The following is a 26,888-nucleotide window of genomic DNA, read 5'->3' on the forward strand; positions in this document are numbered from 1 at the left end:
GATTCATTACACTGACCAAAAATCAATCATATTTTGTCAGGCATCAGTTTTGTGGTTACCTTTTTCAGTATACCATACCCCCTGCTCTACACAGTACTGTTTAGACTCACCCTACAGCACTGTCTGGCCTTTGATTGGTGCCACTGTGTAAAAGAGGTGAATCTGTGACAGACAAGCGCTTCTGTAGGGAGGGAGTTTCAGATTACAGGGACAATGCTTCCAATGTGTGCCTGTGAGTGTGTTTGTGTGTTGTATACGTGACAAAGTGTACATGAACATTCTTATATATGCAGATGTATAGTGTTCATACATATATACAGGCTTATTTTGTGTGCTGGAGAGTATTAATTGTGCATATATAGGTGTGTGTGTTGATACATGAGAGTCTGCATTTGTAGATTGTGTGTGTGTGTGCTTTTAAAAGGCAGATGAATTTGAGCTCATCAAGGTGCATTAGTGCACACATGACCAGTCCCAGCCCTCTATTTCTGATCCCTTTCAGTCCCTACTCTCTCACTCTCTCTCTCTCTCTCTCTCTCCTTCTTCTCAGTCTTTCTCAAGCTCTCTTGCCCCTCTCTCTCCTTTAGTGTGTGAGCTGTGGTGATTTACGGTAATTATCCATCGTTGGGTCATCTATCAGGCTGGCCGTTGCTAGGAGATGGAAGCAGCTGCTGCTGGCTGTTGTCTTGTCAGGGACAGTGCATGTGTGTTTGTTGTGTATGTATGTGTGTGTTTCCTGGGATTTGGGTGAGGGTGCTTGCATGTGTGTATGTGTATGTGCTTGTGTGTGTATTTATTGGCAATGCGCGTCTGTGTTCAGGTGAAGTGGTCCATCCTGATGTGGGGATTTAAAAGCGCAGGTGGTGTAGAAGACAGAAGGAAGCGAAGGAGTCAATGGATAGAGGGAAGGATTATAGGAGGGAGGGAGACTTGGGTGAGGGTGGGGTCAGAGGTTGAAGGAGGCCAGGTGGAATTTGAGCGTCTGTGTGTGTTCGGAAGGGGGGGGGGCAGCTTAAAAGGCACAGGTGTGTGTGTGTGTGTGATAGACAGGGGAGCTGTATGATAAATTTATCCAGGCAGATGGAAGTTGGAAGAAGTCGGGCCTTGGGGACTAGTTTTAGTGGCTGTGAAAATTGCAAGATTGTGTGTGTATGTGTGTGTGTGTGTGTGTGTGTGTGTGGGGGGGGGGGGGTCTATTTCCTACAGATGGGTGCTGGTTCAGATCTCAGCTGAGGGTCCTATTTCTCTTCATTTTGCCGTTGTAATAATCCACCGTAACCCATTGTGTCACAGCCGTTTCAGGTTTCATTTTCTACGCATGCCATTCATGTTGGAGCAAACCCCCACCCACCCACATGCACACACACACATTGAAAGGTCAACTACAGACATTATCGTCTTAACACTGCATTCAGTGAACATATGAGGGAGTTTTCAAAGAAAGAGCAGGATATTATCATCACAGGTAACTTGGAACTAAAAGCGTTTACTGCCGATGTAATATAATGCTCAGAGCCAAAACTGAGAAGACACTATAATAGTGATTACAGTACGCAAGCAATCATGATAATTATTATGTTAACTTAAGAAGTATTGTAAACTAAGGGAAAATAAAGAAATATGATAAACTATATAGCTAAAATTGCAAGCAATAAATCAAATAATTCACTACTGTTTACTACCAGAATAGATAATAATAAAACAAATTATAGTGATACCAAAGAGCTAATTCACAAACTAATTAACTGAGAACTGTCCGAGTAGTTCCACTGAAGTTTTACTTGCTTAACCTGTTGGCAGATCTGTAAAAGACAGCTGGATATAAGCCACATGTCCATATGAGTGGTGGTAACTGTAAATACAGCCTCCACTCTCGGCTCTCCATACTGGCCTAATTAGCGCCAGTTAGCATTTGTCATTGCGTTTAGGGGTGAAGATTAGGAACACCTCTCAATTAATCTGCAATCAGCCTGTTTGTTAATTAGCTAACCTGTTCTAAGTGGCCTTCAGGGCTCTTGTGTAATTAGCTAAGCTGCTGGGAAGCAGGTCTGTGTGTTGACATTGACCTAAAGTGTACACACACACACACACACACACACACACACACAATCCACACACACACAAGCACATATATACTGTATAAGATACACAGTTCTGCAGATGTCTCCAGTCATGGTCAAGAGGGACAAGAACCCCTGGCCAATAAATTACATACAAAAACAAACGCACCTCTTGTGTCTTCTGTTTGTTCAGGAAAAACAAATGCTTAAACACATGTGCAAACACACACACACACACACACACACACACACACACACACACACACACACACACACACTTCCTAACATACTTTATTAGTTGTCACAAGCGTGCCTTGCTCATCCAAATATACATATTTGCACAACGTCATGCTCGCAGTGATACACTTACACTGATTATTCCTTCCTTCACAGCAAACCTGCATCCCTCAAAAGCATTCTTAGAAAAGGCAGGAGGGGAAAAAATACATACTGTACTCCCCATGCACATACACTCTTTTGAACATTTCATCTCTTTCAAGTGCAACAACATCCCCACCAAAATGAACAGCTTCTCCATTGCTGTGTCGAAGCATTTTTTTTCTTGCTCACTTCAAAGCCATTTGTTTACTCTGCTGCCTCCTGACATTGTCTGTGGTAATTAAAGGAGCGCACTGAAATTTATGGTTTAATTATACAGGCCTTGTTATGCAGAGAAGGCCAGGATGGGCTGATATGCTCAATAAAAATAAATAAATTCCGTACGGGTTTATTGAACCCACGTTTGCATGGAGGGTGCAATCGTTCCAGCCGCTCAGGTGTGTGTGTGTGTGTGTATCTTATTGTGTTTATGTGTTCATGTGTATGCATATGTGTGTATATTTATTTATGTATTGCCTCGCAGGACAGCAGCAGCAGCTCAATGTGGAGTGTGAGTGGGTGAGAATGAATAAAAAAAAAAGCCAGATGAATTGCAATCGATTGCCGCTGGTTCACTGTATTGATCCCCCAGCATGTTAAAGCCTGCTGTTCTCCATGAAGAACACTCAGTCAGTCAGCCCCCCAACACACCTACCAACTAACACACGGCTGGATATACTGTAAATGTCTCCCTGTGTTCTTACTGCATGCATGTGTAAAAAGCGGAGACGATAGTGCTTGTAGCCCCAGTTTCAATATAAGAGTGTGTGTGTGTGTGTGTGTGTGTGTGTTCGTGACTTGGTTTTGTGCATACACAGTAATGGAGAGTGATCTTGGCTGTGGCCCACAAGCTGCTTCTCTGAACTGATCTTTGAGTTGGGTATAAATAGCGCTTGCTCTATAAATAAAACAGCAGCACCTTTCACACTCACTCTCTCTCACTTACCCACACACACAAACACACACGCACATTCAAACCTGCCCACATGCCTCTTGGATCTTACACCTGCTCGTACACAATCATGTACTGAAATACCCCCACATAGGCCTCCCATCAATCCATATATCATTCTCTGAAGGTCATATAGAAGGATGTCTGTGGGACTATTGACATATTTACAGAGAGTATGACCTGTACCAGCTAAGCACTGGCTACCCATCTGACCTCTGACCCCACCTTACTTTACGGAACAATAATATAGTCAGCTGAATGCCCCACATCAATCTATAGTACACACATTTAGGTAATTAGCTGATGTTTTTATTCAAAGTGCCTTGAAGCGTAAGCAAGTAGATGATCGATATCTTCGATAAAACGGCATTTGCTGATAAGGACATTGAACCTGAACTCCTTTGGTAACAGAACAGTTTTTCAAAGTTCAAGAAGAGTTTCTCCCCTCTCTGTCTGGCTAGTATGGACCAGATATGGACCAACGTTTTGGAGGGAAAGACTGGCAGGCTATCCAACATTGCCATCCTGCTTGCAGGCAAACACACACTAACAAACTGCTCTCTAAAAGATCAGTGCTGTGACTTTACATAATGCTACTGGTCCACTGTAAATCAACATGACTTGCAAGTATTTGCATGGAGCCACCAGCGCAAACGATCACCGGAAAGACTGGTGGTTGACTCACTGAATATCTGCCAATAATACAGAATTTCACCACTTATCCTGTTTGCACAGCACTTATTCACATTCACACCACTTTCTACGTCAGTGTGTTATGTAGCTATGTGTCTGAAGAACAACACGTCCCATCCCCCGCTGTCTGCTGAGCTCAACTCAGGCTAGAAGTGTTTTGAAATGGGGTGGAGAGGGGTTGAGAGATAAATTGGTACAGCGAGCTGGAATGCTGCAGCAGTTATTTAAGGCCCTGTAGGTGCTGCCTAGGCCATATGCTCCCATTATTCCGCTTGTGAGGGGCCCATGTGGGCATGTGAGGAAGGCTAGAGAGAGGAGGATGAGGAGGGTGGGAGAAAAAGAGAAAGAGGGGGTTATGGAGGAGGGTGAAAGGAGAAAGGTAGCTGAGGAATTATTTTAAGGAGAGCCCCCTATCAAGCATAGGAGGAATTTTAAGAACGGGATACCGGGAGAAGCCTGAGATGAGATGAGAACGAATTAGCTTCTAAAGTAAATGATCACCTTCACCCTCCATATCCGGCTCTTTCACCGTCATCTTTGCATAATTCATCTCGTCAAATTTTGAGGTGTGGCAGAGTATAATTCATGAACTCCTGAACTTTTCAGGTTGATAGCTCCTCTTAGTTTGGGGCTACTCAATCATTTTCATATCATGGAGCTGCACTTAATGATATTCTGTACAACACACCTCTTCACAGGTGTTTATTTTGTTGCGTGTTGATTTTTCACAAAATAAAAAGGGATTTCCACAACTCAGCACAACTGAGATGTTTTAATAATATATGACTGTAGTGAGAATGAAATATGATCAGGGTAATCAACTAAATGGTGAGAATAACTTTGCCTTCGTCAGTCCCTGGATCCCCAAACTTCCTTTTGTCAGGGTTGATTTTTCAAAAAATCTTTTCTCCTACAGATAGCTCAATATTTATCTGTTAAAAAAACAAGGCCCAGATGCAGCTTTGTTGTTAGCTTCATATCTCTTTCTCTCTCGTTTCTCCCTCTCTCTTCTTCTCCCTATCTGTACAGTATCTTGTCAAACTGAGGCCTGTGTTCCTGATCAGGGCATTGCTCTCATGTTAGCCGCTTCACGGGAAGCACATCCCAGCATTCCCTCTGACACGCCAGCAGCAGCATTACCATAATTGGCTTTTCTACATGACGGGACAGAGGAAATAATAATGTCATTTTATTTACAGCCCTCTTGTCCCGGTCCGAGAGCTATCACCCCCTCCTCCCTCCTCATCCCTCCTCCATCCTCCCTCCTCGCCACCGCACTCTTTCTCCTCTCTGCACATACACTGACATACACCCCTCCTCCTCCCCCTTCTCTTCTATCTCATCTCCCTCTCTCCTCCTCTCCCTGTGCAGGGCGCGAGTCTCGTTCTGCCACGGCGAGTAGGTCAAGCGATGGCTTTTTGATCAGCTCCTGTCCAAAGCCATCAGGGTTGAGAGGCACGTAATGGAGAGCGGGGTGACAAACAGAATCTGGGGAAGGAATAAGACTGCCAGTTTCCTATTAGGGGCCGGACTAAACGGCCTCGGCCCCCACCACCACCATTCTCTGCCATGAACCCACTCCTGCACTGCCTAAATCACATGAGTGAAGGGGCCCGTGATTGGACATTAGTGCCGCAAATGACTGCCGTGATTGCCCCCTCTTCCAAAACTCACATCAAATAAATAAAGAAATGTGTGTAAATAAATAGAAAGAGGGGTGTTGGAGAAATGGGGCTGGTGGTGGAGGTGGTGGTGAGGGGAGGCTGACTAGTTTCATCCCCTTCTTTTTCCTCTCTCTGTCTCTCTCTCATTTCATCGTCTTTCTGCCTTTCTTATCAGGTTTGTTTGGCTTTGACAGCGGCCAAATGGTGAAGCTCTGCGAGCCTGACAGAGAGTTTTATTGATTTAACAACCAGCAGACTCTCAGCAAAGAAAAGGGAGAAGGCAAAAAATGGGTAGGGTGGAGAAAGATAGCAAAGTTTTGAAAGGGAGTGATATGTTTCTGTGTTGTTCCATGCCAAAATGCTGACGTGTCCGCTGGTTGTATTTCATTTGGTATCATTTACAAAAATCAAGTCAAACACGGAGCCAAGCCATGTGTGAGGGGAATGTTTTAGAGATGATCTGTACTTAGGTCAATCATGTTGTCCCATTGTGAGGCCCAGTGTTGTGTTGAGGCAGGATACAGGGCGTTCACCACAGTCTTTTCATCAGGAAAAACATCATATCAAACTGTCTGTGTGTTCTGCACAATAGGACTCAACTCTGGTCTGGTCTCCGAGAACTAGTGGTAAATGCACAAACCTGATCACAGATTGCAAATGCAAAATCTGTAATGATGCATAGCATTCTTTAGTCTTTATATATTTAGGTAAATCAGAATCGAGGGTGCTTCATGGGTACTTTAGTTGGCGTAGTCCATCAGGAAGTCTCTAATTTAAATAAGAATAATAATAAATCAAAACACACTTGAGCTCTTATCTCTCATCAAATAAGGATTTGTTGCCTAAAATATAATTGGTAGCCTGAGATATGAAAACCTTTGATAAGACCTGCCTTACAGAACGATAAAGTGTCTATGTCAATCCATTTGTGCATTATGCATTTTTACCATTAAAACATCCAAAGGGACTCCTACAAACCCTTTTTGTGCTGAACATATCTTAGATCCCTTTTTATTAACAGTGTATTAACCATATGTGTAGGTGTTGGGAGATCAGTGATACACTGGGATGCAAATTCTTGCTTCCTTGTGTGTGCTGTTGGTGATCTGGCATGGCTGGTGGTGGGCTTGATCGCTGCTGCTTCTGACAGTGAGTCTGCAGTGCTATCCTGGCCACGCTGCCGCCTGTCTCCTTGATGGCGGCACGTCCCCGAGCAAAAGTGACAGGCGCTTTGGCGCCCGTGCAGATGGCCCTGCTCACAGCCATCACCCACTCGGCAAACCAAACCGCCAGGGACGGCACGCCAGCCCTGCCCCTTCCCAAGCCCGCCCCTTGCTGCTGGTCTTGCTCCGCATATGTGCATCCAAGAGAAGGAGCTTAATCTGGTCGCCAGTCAGAATCACACATCTTCAAGTTGCAGTGATTGAACAGATAGAGCTGATATGTAGTTCTTAATATTTTTCCTTCCTTGTGCTTCATATTTTAGTATCCTGTCAGAATAGATGCGGCATCTCAAAACAGATGGAGAGATCATTTATTTCAGACTAACGTTAGCCATGTTTCATCAATAATATTGTACATTTATGGTTTGCGAAGCCGTCCACTTGCTGCCTGTGATTTTTACAGATGTCTGTCTCTGCCAGTCTTTTGTCTGTGTGCTTTTGATATCTCCCTCTTTGTTGTTTCCATGACAACATGGCAGGACAGGCATTGATTGACAGGGATCGTCAAAGGGTTCCCTGGCGACCTGCTCATTGTTCGAAGCCCCTCCCTGCTGCAGTCTGTGTTTTGTCACTCACCCAGGGATATTTCTGATCTGCTGCTTCTCATTCCTGCTGTCTGTGTGTGTATGTGTGTGAGTGTGTATGTATTAAGCACTGCCAATTATTGGGGTTTAGCTATTTTTTGGCTGCAGCCGATGAGAGTGACTCACATAGGTAATTCCTACTGTATGTTTGCACTGTTTGTGTGGGCTTGTGAAGAATGGATAGCCGTTCTGCAGGATGCTTTGTATATTAAATAGCTGATATGTATTGATAGCCTCCTGTTCTCGAAGCAGGTTAGCGAGGGGGAAGGCACTGTAACAGAAGACACTCTGCAGATGTGTTGTAGAGAGTACAGCACATAATGCTAATCTGCTGTGTTAGGGATTTTCAGGAGTTTTAGAAACTGTCTCGGTCTCAGTCTGTCAGTGGGATTGAAGCGCAGCCAGGTTCTCCTGTAGTGCTCTCATTTCACTGAAATCCTGTCAAGCGTTAGGGGAGTATGTTGCTCATTTGGAGAAGGGTGTATCAGTAGCACACAGCGAACTCAGACTTATAGGCAATATTATGGTTGGTGGGTTCAGGTTTGCACTGTAAGAGCAAACATGTATGAGCTACAGAGTGCGTAAAGTACACACATAGGCATGGGAAGGTGAGCATGTGGACAAACACGCATTCACAGACAGGCACTTACTGAGGCACTCACGCACTCACATGCACATCATCACACAGTCACAGTCAATAGTGCAGCTGCTCACCTCCCCCACCTCCTCCACCCATCTCCTCTCAGGCAGCAGTAAATGGTGCCAGTGTATATATATCAGGTATTATGTCCACTTAGATTATGATATGACAGGTTAGCGTGCCGTTTGAAGCTGACAGCACATCTGTTTCATCAGGAGAGACTGATACTGGCATCTAGGACACACATCTCACCATGCAGGAAGGAGATAAAGGAAGAAGCTAGGGGGCCGTCTTTCCTGTCTCCCTGCCTCCCTCACCCTCTCTCTCTCTTCTTTCTCCCTTTTCTCTTACACCCCCTCTCCCCACTCACCAAACCCACCACCTCCTGTTCACTTTTTCTTTTCCCTCACATCTTCTTTTCATTCACTTGTTCCTTGTTCTCCCCTAACCACCTCCTATCTCTCCTACTTACTGATGCTTGCTGTGTCTTCCCTAGTATAGCCCCCCCACACACACACACAAACGGTCAGGCCTTCTATCTCATTTGGATTTATACGTTTTACTGGTAAACCTGTTACATCTCAGACATGTTTAGTTCCCTTTCCCCACGCCTCGATCTTTGATCATGTGTTCGCTTTCCTTTTTTTAATCAGTCTTTTTGTTAAGCAATGTCCATGCCATTTTGGATCACAGAACAGTAGTGTATATTACAAATGCATAAACTGTCTGCCCCAGACTCATTCCTTCAACAATCAGTGTGGCATTCTCAATCCAAGTACCATTGTTTTGCCAGTTCCTGCTTATTAGCTCAAATAAAAATGACATTCAGCTTATCAGAATGGCGAGATCTCCAAATTAGTGTTTTGTTTCTTTCCCTCCCCAGTCAGTTCCTCAACATGTGAGGAGCTGAACTTCACAGACTGAATGAGTGAGAGGCAATAAAGCTTGGGGAAGAGAGAAAGGAAGAGAAAGGGGGAGTTAAACATGCAAGCATGCAGCTGGCTAACAAGGCCAAACAGCCAGTCATTTCCTGGGGAACATGAGGCATGTGTAGAGGAATAGGGAGTTGGGAAGGAAAAGGACAACTGTCAGAAGCTCAGTGATTTATTTTTCCCTTGGAGGCTTTTTTCACCACTGGCTTTCAGAGCCACATGTGTGTAAAATACACACAAACTTGTGCATGCATGCATACAGACACATGCACACACTCACACTGGATGAGAATAAAAGCCTACATTTCCCACCATTGAGTATTCATTCCATGTTATTTTTGACTGTGGTCCTGTTAGTGTGCTGTAAATCTTTAATTTCACTGAGCTGACCTCTTTTTCCTCTCTTCTTTCCTCCCCTTTTTTGTCTTCTCTATCTTGCTCTCTTTCTCTCCAGCATACATGCCCGAGGACGAGCTTAAGGCAGGCGCTCACGATGAGGAAGAGCACCTGCAAGATGACGGCCTTTCATTAGACGGCCAGGACACTGAGTTCCTGTGCAACGAGGAAGAGGAAGATGCTGATGGAGGCCAGCTACCTAGTTACAGAGACTCTCCACTCAGCAATGGCACTAACCCTGACGCTGGATACGGTTCTCCACTCAGTGATGCCAGCGATCGACTTACGGACTTCAAGAGCACCTCTTCCAGGGACGGTCAGGAGAGGGAAGGCTCAGCTTTGCCCTTCCACCCCAACAACGGCCTCTCTTTCCAGGATAGCCTGGCACAGATGAAAGCCGTCTATGCAAATCTCATCTCAGATGCCTCTTGGTCCAGCATTGCAATGGACATCATGAAATCTAAGCCTGCTGCAGCTGGCAGTGTCAACAGTGCCCTCAACACTCCAGAACCCGCCTCTACTGCTTCTGTCTCCACAACTACAACCACAAACAAGAGCAGTGGGGTCAACATGGCTAGCAGTCACCATAATGGCAGGAGCTCCAGCACCACTGTAAACCACACAGGCAGCGCAAGTGGTAATACTAATGGCACAGTTGCTAGCTCTGTTAGCAGCCACAGTGCAACCAGCAGCAGTGTGAGCAGCAGTGGTGGGGCTAGTAATGGTAGTGGTGTAGCCTATGACTGGCACCAGGCAGCACTTGCCAAAACTCTTCAGCAGACCCCCTACCACCTTTTACCAGAGCCCAGCCTTTTCAGCACAGTGCAGCTCTACCGACAGAACAACAAGCTGTATGGCTCTGTTTTCACTGGTGCAAGCAAGTTTCGCTGCAAAGACTGCAGTGCCGCCTATGACACACTGGTGGGTTTGACAGTCCACATGAATGAGACGGGCCACTATCGAGATGACAATAAAGACAAGGAGGAGGATCAGGGAAAGCGCTGGTCCAAACCACGTAAGCGCTCCTTGATGGAGATGGAGGGGAAAGAGGATGCCCAGAAGGTGCTGAAGTGCATGTACTGTGGCCACTCATTCGAGTCTCTGCAAGATCTCAGCGTTCATATGATCAAGACCAAGCATTACCAGAAAGTGCCTCTCAAAGAACCAGTGCCAGCCTTGGCCACTAAACTGGTGCCCACTTCAGCTAAAAAACGAGCTATCCAAGATGCTTTAGTCTCCCCATGCTCCCCAGACTCTGTCCATGCTGGTAGTGGTGGTGGCAGTGTATCCCTTGGGGATGTTGGCAAAGATACAAAAGCCGTAGCTAACCCCTATGTTACACCAAACAACCGCTATGGCTACCAGAATGGTGCCAGCTATACATGGCAGTTTGAAGCTCGTAAAGCCCAGATCCTCAAATGCATGGAGTGCGGGAGCTCTCATGATACACTGCAACAACTGACTGCCCACATGATGGTCACAGGTCACTTTTTGAAGGTTACAAATTCTGCATCCAAAAAGGGTAAACAGCTGGTTTTTGATCCAGTGGTGGAAGAGAAGATTCAATCTATCCCACTGCCACCAACCACCACCAGACTTCCTGTTCCCAGTAGTGGTAAGTCCCAGCCAGTGTCCCCCGCCCTCTCCTCTGCCTCAGAGGAAAAGAGGGAAGGAGGTGAGGATGAAAAGGTTGAAGTTGGTGAGCCATTGGATAAAAAAATCAAGGAGGAGAGAGATGACTTAGGTGAGAAATCTGAGACTGATGCCACATCATATAAATACCTTAGAGAAGAAGATCTAGAGGAGACACCTAAAGGGGGTTTAGATATTCTTAAATCACTTGAGAACACAGTATCCAGTGCCATCAGCAAGGCCCAGACAGGCACACCCACATGGGGTGGCTACCCAAGCATTCATGCAGCCTACCAGCTGCAGGGTGCCATGAAGAGCTCCACTACTGTTCTACCACCAATGGTTCAGAGTGTCCAGATGCAGCCAATGTTTAACAGTGGGCTGCGAGGCCTGGTAAATGACCCCAACTCAGTCATCCACTCGCCTCGGAGCCCTTCCTCCCCTACTCCCCTCAGGAGCAATGTCACTGCCATGGAAGAGCTTGTGGAGAAAGTGACAGGAAAAGCTACCACTGTGAAGAAAGAAAAGGAGGAGAAGATGGTGAGCCTGGAACGATGCAGGCCCCCATCACTAGTGAAGTCCCCCTCTCCTGCACTGAGAGATCAGAGAGAGCAATTAGCATCTCCAAATGACCTTTCTGTAGGTAAACCGTGTGGTATGAGAAGTAGCAGCCCAGGCAGTGTAGATTCAGAGTTTATCTGCAAGAAGGAGCCCAAAGAGAGCCTAGTAGATGGCCACAGCAACCATTCAAAGAATGGCTCTGAGGCGTGCCAATCCCCAGTAACTAATGGCAACAGTCTTGGCATCATCACCGATCACTCACCGGAAAGTCCTTTCATCAACCCTCTCAGTGCACTCCAGTCAATCATGAACACACACCTGGGTAAGGCCTCCAAACCAGTAAGCCCAGCTGCAGACCCACTATCTATGCTTTACAAAATCAGCAACAGCATGATGGATAAGCCAGCTTTCAACCCAACTCCTCAGGGCAAGCCAGCTGAGCCCATCAACCACTATCCATTGTATGAAAACAATGACCAGCCCATAGACCTGAGTAAAAATAAGTCCACCACTAACAGCAACAATAACAATAACAACAGCAGCAGTGTGCTCTTGACCAACAATAGTGTAAATGGTAACAAACCCCTCATTTCCCTCCCTGACTCAGTCTCGTCTCCTCTGAGAGAGAATGCTCTGATGGACATTTCTGATATGGTAAAGAACCTCACTGGAAGACTGACACCCAAATCTTCAACTCCCTCCTCTATATCAGAGAAGTCGGATGCCGACGGCAGTGCATTTGAGGACGCCCTAGAGGACCTCTCCCCAGTGCAGAAGAGGAAAGGGAGGCAATCTAACTGGAATCCCCAGCACCTCCTCATCCTCCAGGCACAGTTTGCCTCAAGCCTGAGGGAGACCCAAGAGGGCCGCTACGCCATGACTGACCTGGGCCCCCAGGAAAGGGTCCACATCTGTAAGTTCACAGGCCTCTCCATGACCACCATATCCCACTGGCTGGCAAATGTCAAGTATCAGTTGAGACGGACTGGGGGCACCAAGTTTCTCAAGAACATGGACTCGTGCCAGCCTGTGTTCCTCTGTGGTGACTGTGCCTCCCAGTTCAGGACTCCCTCCTCCTACATTAGCCACCTGGAGTCTCACCTGGGCTTCAGCTTGAAGGACCTGTCCAAACTGTCAGCTGAGCACCTACGGGAGCAGCAGGCTGCCTCAAAGGTGATCACAGACAAAATGACATTCGGCAGCCCCCTGTCAGCCTTGACCACACCAGAGGACGACACAGGCTCTGTGTACCAGTGCAGACTTTGCAATCGGACATTCGTCAGCAAACACGCAGTCAAACTCCACCTCAGCAAGACCCATGGCAAGTCTCCAGAGGACCACCTTGTATTTGTCACTGCTTTGGAGAAACTGGAGAAGCTAGACAAGATAGAGAAGGTTTAAGCAAGGTCTCGAGTTGAGGGTAGAGACTGACAGCTGTGGAACTGACTAGAATTTCATTGCACTAAAATGACATTGCTCACAGTTACTGCACTGGGCCGAACTGAGCCGCCAGAAAAAATCGGTCTTATTATTTTTTGTTGTGATAACTGCCTGACTGGACCATGTCTTTTCATGTTGATTTGTTTTTGTTTTGCCAAGCTTTTTTACACTTATTTTGTAATATATTTATATGCTATTTGTCTGATCTGTGCATGTATTTTAGTGAATCAAGGTTAAACACAAGATTTTAATCTTTTCATGGCAAAAATACAACTACTGCTTCAATGGTAAAAGTGGTGAGTGAAAAAAGAATCGGTGGAAGAGAAAACTGTATAATACTTGATATGAAGAAGGTGAAAATTAAATGTATACACCAAAAGAATGAAAGAATACCCTGAAAGACTGAAGTAGCACCTTAGACAGTTGAATTTTGAATTTGTAAAGAGAACATGTTTTGAAATATCTTGCATTTGTCAAAATCAGATTGATTTTAAAAGATAAAGGATTATCATTTCCCCACTCTCCTTTTTGGGTTCCTGTCACTGCAATGTTTTGATGATGAATGGCCTGCTCATAAATCTGTCAGTGTATTAGAAAAAAGATCACGTGAACATTTGGAAAAACTCAAATGCTGCTTCTGGTTACGAGTCAGTCAGTGAAAATGAATGGCCGTCAGTATGCAAGTTTGCTCTAAAAACATTTCCTTGTTGTGAAGTATCACCTTATAGCAATTTTCCAGTTGTATGGTTTGTTACAACTTTCTCTTTCTAAATTGTGTCGCTTTATTCAACCGTAAAGAGAACAGTCCGTTACATGTAAATGATTACCAGTGAAATGTCAGTACTCCATAAGACATATCTTACCATTTGAAACGGCTCAACATTCTTTGTATCTTAAGGTGTGTGCATTCTCTAACTTTTATATTGTCATTTTATATACAAAAATGATAAAAACTAAAAACAGATGGTGTATATAGATATATGCTGTAGAGCTACAAAATGTCCTTTTTTAAAGAAAATACAAATTTAGCTTCTTTGGCTTGGTTTACAGAAATGATTTTAATTATACTTGCATCCAATTTGATGCATGAAATGGTGTGGAAAATAAATAAGCGATGCACAATGACTATACATTTCAATGTTTTATCGACAATATTGTAAAAAAAAAAACATTTTTAGCACCGATTAGTTTGTTTCATTTCTTTCTCAATTGTAAAATAAACCCCAAAGCAGTTGTTAACAGTCATACATTTGTGGTTGTGTGTTCTTTTGTCATGGTGGTGCACCAAACTCTACATGTATTCAACTTTACTCTGTAGCATTTGCTTTGCGGCAAATTAAAGCAATCACACCCATATCAAATCCTAACCCAGTGTAAGAGGATTTATTTTTTTGGTTATACTTAAATTTATGCATTGCAGAGGTGAGATTCAAAATGTCCTTGTCTCACTGTTAGTACATATTTTGTGTTCTGCAATAGGCCTGCTGGTCACTGGTGTCATACTTAAAACTGATGACTGAGCTGCATCATACTGCCGATGACTATTATAATGATGAAGATGACAGGGATGATAAGCCTGTAAGAGTGCCTATTGTACTGTAAGAAACCCATGCTAGGCTTGTGACTGGCCTTCGGAGGGCCCGTTCTGAAAGAATCAGTGTTATATTAATGACGGCAGTGTACTTTTACTTGTCTTCTTGGAAGAAAATCAGATGGGTGTCTGTTCTGCTTGATATAGCCTCCTGACTGGCCACACTGAACACTGAACCAACCAATAATTAACACAACTATTCAGATGATACATAAGCAGCAAGCTGTCCTGTTTTCTGGTCAACTGCAACACTGCTAACAAGGAAATATACTGAGTATCTTTGTACTGTTCATTTAAAAAAATGACATTGATTTTTGTGATGGGATACAGTTAAGGGCATAACAGTGAAACTTGGCAATGTGGAGACTATATTCAAATGAACTATAACTTAAATTTGATATTTCAGACACTACTCAATCAATTTGGTGACACTAAGTTGCCTGCATCATTCATCAGAGCCAGCATCTAATGCACATGTGTACTATAAATGCCATATTTTCAACACACCTAGCTATATTTTAGCATGTTTGTTCAGATTAAACAACATCTTTGCAGGATAAGTGTCACTTCAGCATTGTTATTGTGAACAGGTTTATTGTCAGGTTTTCTGATTTCCACGGCCAGCTTGTGATTGTCTATGGTCAGTCAAAAATGATGTAGTTTAGTGCAGAAAACTATTGCCATTTCCCTGTCCACTTCATTGATTATTTTTTTCCTCTAAATTAATGTTTGCATAGTTGCTTGAAGAGCATGACAGAAGATTGCTGCACCGTTCTGACTAATCAAGCAGCTTCTATATCATTTAAGTCCTTCAGTCTCTTGTTGCACTTTGGCCACAGCTTTTTCTCGCCACTTTTTCTCTGCTTTGTGTGCTGTTGTATTTTCTTATGTTTCAGGTCTGACTTCATTTAATGTATACCACGCGCCTTAACATTTAGCTTTAGCGAGAGCAGAAAGTGATTCATTGTGTATGATTACCTCTGGGTGAACCCCAGCCAAAGGTAAGCAGCAAGTTGTGGGGTTTTCTTCCTCAGGCAGCCCTGCAGGTAAAGCGTCTACATCAGGAATTTGATCTCTCATCTTGCCCTCATGTCTCAAGTTTCTGATAGAATACTTACAGTACCAGCCTTTGTATGGATGACGCCATGCTGCAGTGTTATGACTTCCATTCCTCATACTCACAACATGTCTTGTGTCGGCTGAGTCAGTTACACACACTCACTCACCAAGCTATATTAGCATGAGTGTCTTTGTGCAATTACACACCTCCTCGATCTGGCTGCACCTCACTGTGTTGATACAAGGATTCAGTGACAAAGGAAACACAGGCAGAGGGCAGATTAGCCCGGCTGAAGATGCAGCTTCCTTGGAAAGGGGCTGCTAGAGTTGGGTTATAAAACAAACAAGGCAGATAAACAAGCAACATTTGGAGGAGATAGTGTTCCCTGCACACCAGAAATAAAAAACACCTTGTAGGTTTAATACCCCACAGCTAAACCTGTAATTTTGCTGTGCCGTCAGATAGCTGCTGCGCCGATAGAGACTCTTTCCTGCATTGTTAGAGATCAGTGCACTGTTTCCTGTGCGTATTCTATGTAAATTACATGCGATAATCGCCACGCACGGCACAATGCTGGTTCCCGTGGTGCAAACGGAAACCGAGTGTAGATAAACGCAGGCTGGGCAGATTTGCATAGCCTTTGTGTTTTGGGCGCTGCTGAACGTGAGCCCTGAGGATTGGTAGGGATTTCCTCAAGGTTTTGTATAAGTAAATGCCTGCTTCCTCTCAGGGCTGGGACCATTATGTACAGCAGACAGGGGTAGGTGTAGACAGAGGGCACAAACGGAATAACAAAATTACCTGGGCTGGTGGGAACACGGGGAGGGAGTATTAACCTGCATAACTCGCGTCTGCCTCTGCCTAGATAGAACACGGATATATTGGTGTTTGCATGGGAATATGCACTCTACCACACTGATTCTGTACATTACATCAAATATAGTGTATTTATTTGTGTCATCTGTTAGAGATAATGATAGAAAGGTATCATTCTATGGTTAGGAGTCACAGAGAAGTGAAGTTAAATAAGGGAGAGCATATTGATCCCAGTGCTTCTGATCTCACATTTTCTCAGAAGTTCGCCTCTAAAGCTCCAAGGTGTGTTATTTCCTTGAATGTATATAATTCATGCAGCCTGCTAGTCTTTTGTTCCTGGTTTGTATATGATAGCGGCATGAAGATCATCGTCAACCATGAAACAAAGACCAAGCTCCTGTTGAGGAGTGTGTCTCCCGTCTATAAAGCCTCCAACTTTGCACACAACTCCGATGTATGGTTTAATACCCTTCCAAAATACCTCAAACCAAACAAACAATGTCTGACAGAGAATCAACAAACAAAGCAACAACGACTGAGAGCCTTTGTACTGGATCACAAACTAAAGTCGGGGAAATCTGTTTGGATCCTGATAAAACACCTCATTGTGAAAATTTCATTCAGGAAGAAGTTATCAGTATTCATGTTTTTTCACAAGATACCTGCCTCACTCTATTTTTATGTTGATTTAAGTCGTTTTGTAGACTTGATTCAATTATGCTGCTCAGCTTCATACTGTAAAATATGAGGGATCTGTGACAATTCTACCATCCATACACACTAACCAATGGGGTTCTGTGTAGTACCAGAACAAGTTCTGTTTGTGCCTTTTTCTTTTTTTTTTGAGACAGTGTAATCACAGACACTGAAAAGGGTGTGATACAATACTGCAATTAGATTTTTTTTTTCTCACAAGAGAACTGTGTTTGGAATTTAAATAATTTTACATATAGGTTCTGCATAGGGTTCTACCAGAAAATGCCTCTCAATGCATGACAGCAAAACCTGTTGTAGTGTTATAGAAAACCTTCAGGAAGAATTTACAGAACACTTTTGTGGTGCAGTAAAAGCATTTAACAATTAATTGCATTTTTGACCCACCATAAAAGATTTTAACCAACCAGAGAGTACTTTTAAATAGCTTTGACCAGCCCTCCTATTCTTGTGTATAGCATTAGCTATACAGGTAACCTAATGAGGTCTCTTATTTGTCTTTTATTGATTCAGATACATTGAAGAAGCTGATTGGTTGTACAAGACTTATTTTTTTAAATCCATATTAGAGTCCCACTATGTCATTTCAGGTACAACAGTGTGATACTCATGCTGCTGTAACTGAGTGCAGCACTCTAGCTGGTGTCAGTGGCAGTGTATTTGTATTTTTTTGATGGACATGCGGCAGTCTTTCATCAAGGTGGGTTTATTTTGCGGTGGGAGGGTTGATGTGACAGAGTTGTCTTTGGAGAATGATGGTGTTTGACAGCAGCAGGCTAACGGATGTAGGAGATCATCTCAGTCTGCCAAGCCTTTAGTTATGATGTGGTAGTGGATAAGAACTGCAGGTGTGTGTCGCCAGGCCCTTCATCCATCATAAGCATGGACAAAACACAAAGCATACAGGGGAATGAAATGTTTCCTCCATCTTGGTGGATGAGGGATGTGGTTTTACAAAACAAGATGTGATACCTATCCATTCTGTTCTTACACTGCACTGTAATTTTTCTTTTATCCTTTTTTTCTTTTTTTTTGGAAGGGGAATGGATCTGTTTGTTTTGTTGTGTTTCTTCATTACTTTGACTTGCATAAACCATGCTACTCCTTTGTTGATATAAATTCTTAATCTCTGGGATTCTATCATGATGACCACTGTAAATATATCTGTTACATGTTTTTCTATGCATACGTTCTCTGTATAACAGCTAATCCATCTTGATTTGCCTGATCACCTGGGGACATGTCTATAACTACAATAATAATCCATATATGAAAGATTAATGATGTATTTCCCATTATCCTGTGTGTATATGTATGATTTAGTCATTGACCTCTCAGGGGTTTTTTTGAATATGAAAACTACCATGTCCCTGTCATTTCCTATTTCAAATCAAAGAGGTCAACATAAAAAAAAGTCTCAAAACCAATTTGTGTTTCAAAAAGACCCTTGAGAAATAGTGGCTTGTGTTGTGTTTGATATGCACAAAGACACTTATCCCTTATCTATCTTTTCAGAGAGAAAGAGAAGGAGATAGAGGGTGAAGTGCTTCAGGAATCAGTGCTGCCTCCATGAGATATGATGCTGCTTGATTTTGATCATTGACATTTGCTTTTTCATGCATCTCGAAAAACAAGGCCTCCCTTCCATTAAGGAATTATTCAAATGACCTTCAACAGTCCATGTTTTCCTACAGTTTTGTTGTGGGAATATGAGAACACATACTGACATCTCAATTACTTATGCAAGGCTCAGAGTAGGCCCAGTGGATGCAATCACCGTGTGTGCAATCCTCAGTCACTCCGAATCACAGAGGCTCCCGGACAGACACACATAATTCAGACAAGTCAGACAGGATTTGCATACAAAGACTAAAAACAAAAAAAAGAGGGCATAAATAAAAAATGCACCATCTTGAGTGGGAAGAGAAAGTAGAGATTTGAGGGGAGGGGGGGGGGTAAGGCAGGGAGGGAGGAAGGGGAGACCGGTAAATAGTTTTAAAAAGGTCTTACATGTCATGTTGTGTATGTAAAAGGGTTAGACTGATACACAGAACTGATACTGACCTTACACAGAACTGATACTGACCTTTGGCATTTGGTTTGGTGTTGTATACCTTTGAATGAAAAAGATGCAGTTGTATTGATAACAATGTATTATTATTACTATAATTATAAGTATTGTTATTATTATTATTATTATTATTATTATTATTGATAATTAAAAATATTATTTCGGCATTCCTGGGTTTCAATGAAAAGTTAAACTTTTTCATTTTTCTATTTTAACAAATAACATTTTGGAACGGAAAACATGGTTTGAAATTGACACATATGGATATATTAAAGATACCCATTACCGGTACTTAATAATACTACTGACCTTCAAAATTCCATATTGCTCTCTTTCCTATCTAAAGGCTCTCAGTCATCAACCACCACAGTCTCACACTGGACTAGACACTGTTGTCCATCTTTATCTCCTTAAAACCACATTTTTTCCCCCTTCCGCCCTTCTGGAGGTGACACACTGTCTCATCGTCGTGTGATGGGTGGGGGGTGGTAAAGGAGTGGGTGAAGTGGTAGAAGGGTTGGGGTGGTTGAGGGCAGGCAGAGAGGTGGGGTGGGGTGCATCGGCGGCTAACCCTGCATCACGTCATTAGCGTTGCACGGCGGAGATGCAGGGGCACCCTGACACATGTCACGGACAGCCAGCCGAGAGCCCACGTATGAAGCTGACACGCTGCGCATAATTTATCCGTGACACGATCTGCATGCCGAGTTGTTGATCTGTTGTGTTTGGTTTGGACATGGGCGCTCTGGCAGGGAAGACAGAGGGGGGGTTATTATGCAGGTGGGGGGGCAGGAAGAGAAGAGCAAGGGCGAAGAGGTGGCAGGGTGTGTGTGTGTGTGTGTGTGTTTTCAAGGGGCGGTGGAAGGCATCTTGGTGTAGCACACAGTGAAGGGGCGACACATTTGTCATGTCCACTGAGAAGCAACATATACATAAACAAGTGCATTCAAATTCACTAATGCAGACACCCAGACTCTAACACACACTCACACACACACACTTACAAGCACATTGGATGATATGCATGTTGAGTAACAGTGAAATCACAGCCATAATCTTGTCCCTTAAGACATCTGTTCATGAGTGAAAATGACTAATATTATTGAAATAACCCTCTGTCATTCCATTGGATGTGATTGTTTTCCAAGCTGCAGCTGCAGCGTGGTGTTAAAGCATCGCTAACACCACTTCTCATCAGTTTCACAGTTATATAGTTTTTGCTTCAGTGTTTCAATAAAGCGTTAATTAGATTAATATGATATAATAAATTGTGTTTGTTTGTGTGTTTTTTGTAAATCAGTAAATACCTTAAAGACATAAAAGCATTGAATTGGTATGGCTATGAAGGCTGTGGCACATATGGCTAGATTATGGTTATGTTTAACTGGAATTGGTAAATGTGTGTTGATGTTTTGCAAATTAGTAAATATGAACATAAATATTGTAATATCAAGTAGCTTATGGTTAGACCTTAGTGTTGTTTGTGAATTGCTGTGTTTGTGTGTGTGTGTGTGGGTGTGTGTGTGTCTTCTGGAGGTGCTCATCAACCATCAACTACTCCTGCCCCCCGCCCTGCCTGGGTCGTTTACATGAATTATGCAGATGACCAGTCTTGTTAGCAGAGCCCCTCCCTCATCACGTTCCTAATCCCTGCCGTTGCTGCGGTAACCAAAATTACACATGACAGTGAGGTACAGTATGGGCCCTCGGGGCCTTTTTCTGGACAGGCCTCATCCCGGGCAAGCATGGATGAGGATCCAGAGGTCCTATAGGCCTGTAGGTCACCTGTCCACTGATATTACTGTACTGATGCTGGTGCTTGATGGGAAATATTAAGTGTCCTCCCTGAACTCTAAAGCCAGACGGACACTGTATGGATTCTGCCAGATCAGTTGTTGTTTGTCGTGCAGTTTGAGGGAGATCACGACGCCTGATTAATTATCTGAACAATCAACGATCCGGATAGATTTCGGTGTGAGCTCCACGTCATGGCCGGCCAGTTGATCCATAAAGTGTGAGCATAAAAGTTGTAGGTTTTGGCTGTGCAGAAAGGCCGATTAAATCATGTGGCATGAGTTAACATAACTTACAAGATCAATAAAACAGAACAGTGTCTGCAGCTTAAAGACTACCCACTCTTAGAATGCATTGATTTTGTGATTATTTCTGCTACACGTTGTTCAAATACACTTTGCGCAAACATTCAGCATCTTGGGTGTGCACTTCCCACAAACAGCATTCCAGCACTTCAGGCAGAATATTTTATTCTCTTTGCATTGCACCTTCACCATGCAAGTCATTCTCCTGCGCGCTTCTGCATCTGTGAAGGGCACTTTAGACTAAGTCTATTTCATCATGTTTATAGGCTACATTTGGTAATATTAGGCCTATTGGCCTATGTTTTAAAACTATCACAATAATTTCAGGCCATAGGTTAGGGCTACAGGCGGTTTGAAAAAAATAAATCGGCTACCCACTGCAGCATTAGTTTTGATGATCATGTTACCAAAAGTTAGCAATTTATATAGCCTTGCTATATTGGCTAATGAAAAGGAATGCACCGGCAACGTTTATGCATGCTTACCTTCTGCAAGTGCTGTAGTAGACCTAGGCCGTGACACATCTTCAAGCGGAGGGTTGGACGGCCCCACTTGTCGTGGAGGCTCTGGATCGCTGTCAGATGATGACCCGTCAGATGCAGAATCAACCCAGAACACGTTGCTCAGGCCTGAAATCTCCCCACCATCAGATGCTCCTTCACTCAATGCATTGAGCAAGTCTAATGCCTGTTTTGCATTAATAACCCGTTGGTGGTTCTAGTGTTAAAGTTCACTCAGAAACATCTTGTCATAACTAGGCGGTTGAACCCAGGTCAGTTGCAGACTGTGTTTATACTTGTTAATTAAGCATGATTAACAGGTATGTTTTATACATTTCAATGTTAAACCTGTTTCTCTTTGCCTCTCTGTTAAAGATGCAATCCCCAACTTTTTGAATCGTCAACAAACAGAAAATGTGTCAACCACACAACTATGACCCGACACCTGATCGACATTTATCAGGAGCATGGAGAATGGAGAGCATCTCCAACCAAGGTAAATATACCGTTTCACCACACTCCACCATACAGGTGGATGTAATAATAATACTGACATCATATTCAAAAATACATGCAGCTTTGTAAAATATATAAAAGGTTGTAAATGTGGCCCAGACTATATACATAGTCAACATTTGACACAACAATGCATCAAGACACAGTCTGAATTCCAATCAGTTTTAATCACCATTAATCACGTGGGAATAACGACTGCTCTCATTATAAATCCTGATCTGAAATTTTAAGAACAAATTCTTAAAACTGAATAATTTTATTGTTCTACAAAAAATCTTCTAAATATATTACTAATGGTGATTCAAAGGCGTGACTTGAAGGCAGTGATAGTGAAAATTTGAACATTGCCTGTAGGTTTTTAAAGCTACAAAGTGGGCTACTTTCACAAAGATGCTGTTGTTTTTTTAGTGTGTAAAAGTGGTGCCAGCAGAATACAAGTTTGTTTGTGCTGAATACAAAATATGGCAACACAACACAATATCCGTTTAGTGCCAGACCTATATTACAATGGGCACAACATTATCTCACACAGGACTGGGTACAGATGATCTATCCTCTGCGGCTCTGATGGTGGTTTTCCCCTGACCACAACTAGTCAATATCTTTTTGTTAATATTACTTCAAGATCAGATGTGTGGCTACAGAAATAATTCCAATGTGGTGTGGGGGACTTTTTCAACAGTCTGGAAAACCTGCAATGAAAGCTTTTTTATGGATTTTAATGGAGAGTTTTAGTGTCCCGTAAAGCTCTGAATGCTGTTTCTAAGACTTATATAAAATGATTATTTCCCAGAGGATTTGTACCTCAGGGGCATGTATTGTACATTCATTCCCTTTCTGTAAAGGACTTCAATGTGTTTGTTTGGAAGCAGTTTCCCTGCATTACCCCCACCCAGCTCAATCACTGCTCCCTTGTGACCCCCCATTAACATTATTGTTTTTTGTAGTCAGAGGTTGCTGACAGGGTTTCTTGGACTGCAATGAAGACAGAAGACTGTCAGAAGAGGCCTTTTTGTTGCTGAGATAAATAACTGACATATAGGCTTTGTATGGCATGAATGCTGTGGTTGTTATTTCTGATTTCACGTGTTAACCATACATTTTGGGCAAAATTTTAAAATTCAAACTGGATATGACTCAATACAACTAAGGCAGTAGATTTTTTTTAATTCAACACTATAGGTGTAGGGGCAATAAGGTGTAACCATAACAATGGGCATTTGTATGTTCTCAATGTGATACTGTTGTCATTTTGCTGACGACAATGCGATGGCCCCAAGACCTAACTTTGAGAACGCCTGACCACTGTGGTATCAGTTTTAAGAAACAAAAGTAAAATTAAGGGAAAATGAAGCTGCCATTGTAGGCAGCTTGCATGTAATCGCCCCGTTGTTATTTCGAGCCTGTTAATTTCACAGCACCAGTTGGAGTTGTCCATCTGTTTATTAAAGGTTAACTGCCTCCACACTTATGAAGTGTACATTTCTCACGATCCACAGAGTTTACAACATGCAGTGGATTGTCTCTGACGCATCTGAAAAGTTTGTTTTCTGCGCTGATAAAGGAGTAAATAACATTTTGTCACAATACGTCTGGTATATAACTGAGAAGAAAAATGTAAACATTTTGAAAGTTGAAGTTGAAAAGAAAATAAAGCAGAGGAATGAGAAGTAAAAAAAGTAGCAAATGTAAAGTATAACGTTTAAAAGTTAACATTTATTATACATTATTTGTATTATTAGTGTAATATAAAAAACTTTTACAGGTCAGACAATCAGAGAGAACAATTACTGTTTATGATCTATCTCATTTTGCTTTCCTCATGGAGAAGTCTGCAGATGAGTGAAAGCTTTGGTGAATGTGGAGAGTACAGATGGGCAGACAGTCCAGTTAATGGCCATGCATCACCGTAGTGGTAGGAAGGTAGGGAGCTGCAGTTCCTGGGTGTTGATTTAATGGACAGCCTGTCACTTCCTTGTCACTTCACCAAGATAATTTTACTTCACCCATTGTGTGTGTGTGTGTGTGTGTATACTGTATGTGTATTTTCAACAGCCATTACTTCATTTCAAATGAAGCATGCTGGTTTAGAAGTATGCCAAGGCCACCCTCTCTGGGCATTTTTGCTCCTACAGTAGTTGTTTTAGAGAAATTATTTCCAACATGAATGCTGCTTTGGTTTGATTTTTCCATATATGAACACAGTAATAACACCAAAAAAGAAAGAGGCTTTTCACAGTGTTTCCAAACCAGCACTGCAGAGCTTTGTTTTGACAGAGAATCATGTAATCCTTCTGTTCACAGCACACTGTGAATAATGGCTTAAGGCGAGTTTTTACAAAAGTTCTTCCCCATACCAAATTTCTGACCAGAGGAAGAAATGACTGCTCTCACATGGCACTCGTTGATAATGTCAGGTTTGCCTGGTATTTTTGCCATGTGAAACACAGCTGAACCAATGCATAACTGCAGTGGAGTGTCTTGGTGCAACTGATCTGGTTTCTGTATTCTAATATGCCAAATGAACCTGACACAACTGCAGGAATGTAAGCAACTACTGTAAACACCTTAAATGTGACTGCAAGTTAAACATTAGTAAGCAGTGTTTTTACTGTAGCAATATGCAAACATACAAGAAGAGTTTAAAAAGAAGCTGGTTGCTCTGGTGACTTTTTGCCCCACAGAGTCTGTAAATTCTGCTTCCTGTTCCTGAACTGTGCATGGAAGTGACACCATGTGACTGTGCTACCAACACATTTTCTCCACGGCTAGCCCCACCCAGCCTCCGACATCCAGCACCCAGTACACCCCCCCCCCCCCTCCACCTCGCCACCCTGCTTCTCCTTTGTTAAGCCAACCTCGGAGTGCCATAGACACAGATGAAGGCGTGGAGAAAACACATGCCAAAAAGGCCCCCCTGCCACTCTCACTCTTGCACAGCGACAATGATAGGCTGTCATCACACAGCGATCAGCACTGTCACCCACAACATTTCCGTGCACAAACACACACACATATACAAGTGCAGGCAAGCACACAGACACCCTCACACAACACAAACACGCATATACACAGGCGTATACACACACATACACAGACCTACGGCTGTGAAAATCCGCACCAGCCTCGACAACACTGACAACCAAGTCACTGCTGTCACTTCAGTTATTTTTACACTGGGGCCTGACAACACATCAAAAATCCCTCTCGCTATGGGAACAACATGAGACCACTGCATCAAGCCCATTAGACGCCACGTGTCACATCAAATATCTAATTATCTGCTATTCAATATTCCCAATTAAGTTAGAGATGTTCACTATGCACATTCACACAATAATTTACCACAGTGGTGTATGCGAACTGAGATGATAAAGCTGGCCTAGCTGTAAAAAAAGAAGCAGAAAAAAAAACACACAGCTGCATTGCTGTCCTGGTGACAGTGAGAAGGATGAGGTGAATCCCGGAGAGAGTGATCGCTTGCTGTTTCCTGTTTTCTGCAGATAAAATCTGACCAGAAACAAAGAGAAAGAGAAACACAGAAAGAACCAGTTATTCTAATATTTTTTGTCCATACTGGTGGAGGAAGAGTTAACTTTTTTGGCCCTGGCTGCTGTCAGCAAGCAGAAGGCAGCTATGAGATGAGTCTGATTGGCGGCCGATGGCGGTGAGATCAGTGGCAGGGCTGTGCAATGGATGCCATCTTGGCCGGCTTGTGATGTGCAGTTTGTCGCCCTGGCTTCACGAGGAAGGAAAGCCTTGAAAATACTGCTGGCTGTCACTCAAAGACAAATGTGGTGTAGTTCCAAAAAAAAAAACCCTTCACCAAATACCTTTTTGTTTATCTCTCCTTTTCACAGCCACTCAAATGTGATGCACAATGTTATAGGTGTAAATAAAAAGGTGAATGAACTCTACTGTTGGTGGTAATCGGAAGAATAACGATTACTGAACAATCAGTACAAGTTTTCCTTAAAAGAACGCATCCTTGTTTAACTTAAGATACAGATCACTACAATACCACCTAAAAGTGATTCAAGTAAGCCTAAAAAGTGGGGTAAACACAGGGTCATCCTAAGCGATACATTTTTTCTCTTCTGGTCTGTTTTGCCACTGTGCTTAACAAGTAATAATTTGAACACGAGAGTTCTCATAGAGTACCTAAATGACAAAATGGGCCATTTGTCAGTGCCTTTCTAATCATTCCATATGACTATTCCAAATGCAACACATATAGCATTTCATGACCTTTCACCTATATGGTTGAAATTCGGTTAGGTGACGCAAACTGAGTTCAGGTAACTGCTTGGTTAAGCTTAGGAAAAGATTGCCCCGAAAGTTAAAATATACCAGTGTTAGCTGTGGG

General features: G+C 43.0%; 1 protein-coding gene across 2 annotated transcripts in view; it reads left to right on the plus strand.

The window, feature by feature from the left end:
* The window catches only part of LOC122881194 (teashirt homolog 1-like), a 35,769-nt gene extending 21,369 nt beyond the window's left edge, over positions 1-14,400 (plus strand). For both annotated transcript variants that reach the window (XM_044207050.1, XM_044207049.1), the window contains exon 3: positions 9,581-14,400. In XM_044207050.1, coding sequence (XP_044062985.1) covers positions 9,581-13,116 — 3,536 coding nt within the window. In that variant the 3' untranslated portion in view covers positions 13,117-14,400. The remainder of the gene's footprint in view (positions 1-9,580) is intronic.
* Positions 14,401-26,888: the final 12,488 nt, after the last annotated feature.

The sequence above is a fragment of the Siniperca chuatsi genome, linkage group LG9, assembly GCF_020085105.1.
Source record: "Siniperca chuatsi isolate FFG_IHB_CAS linkage group LG9, ASM2008510v1, whole genome shotgun sequence".
In the NCBI taxonomy this organism is placed as follows: domain Eukaryota; kingdom Metazoa; phylum Chordata; class Actinopteri; order Centrarchiformes; family Sinipercidae; genus Siniperca; species Siniperca chuatsi.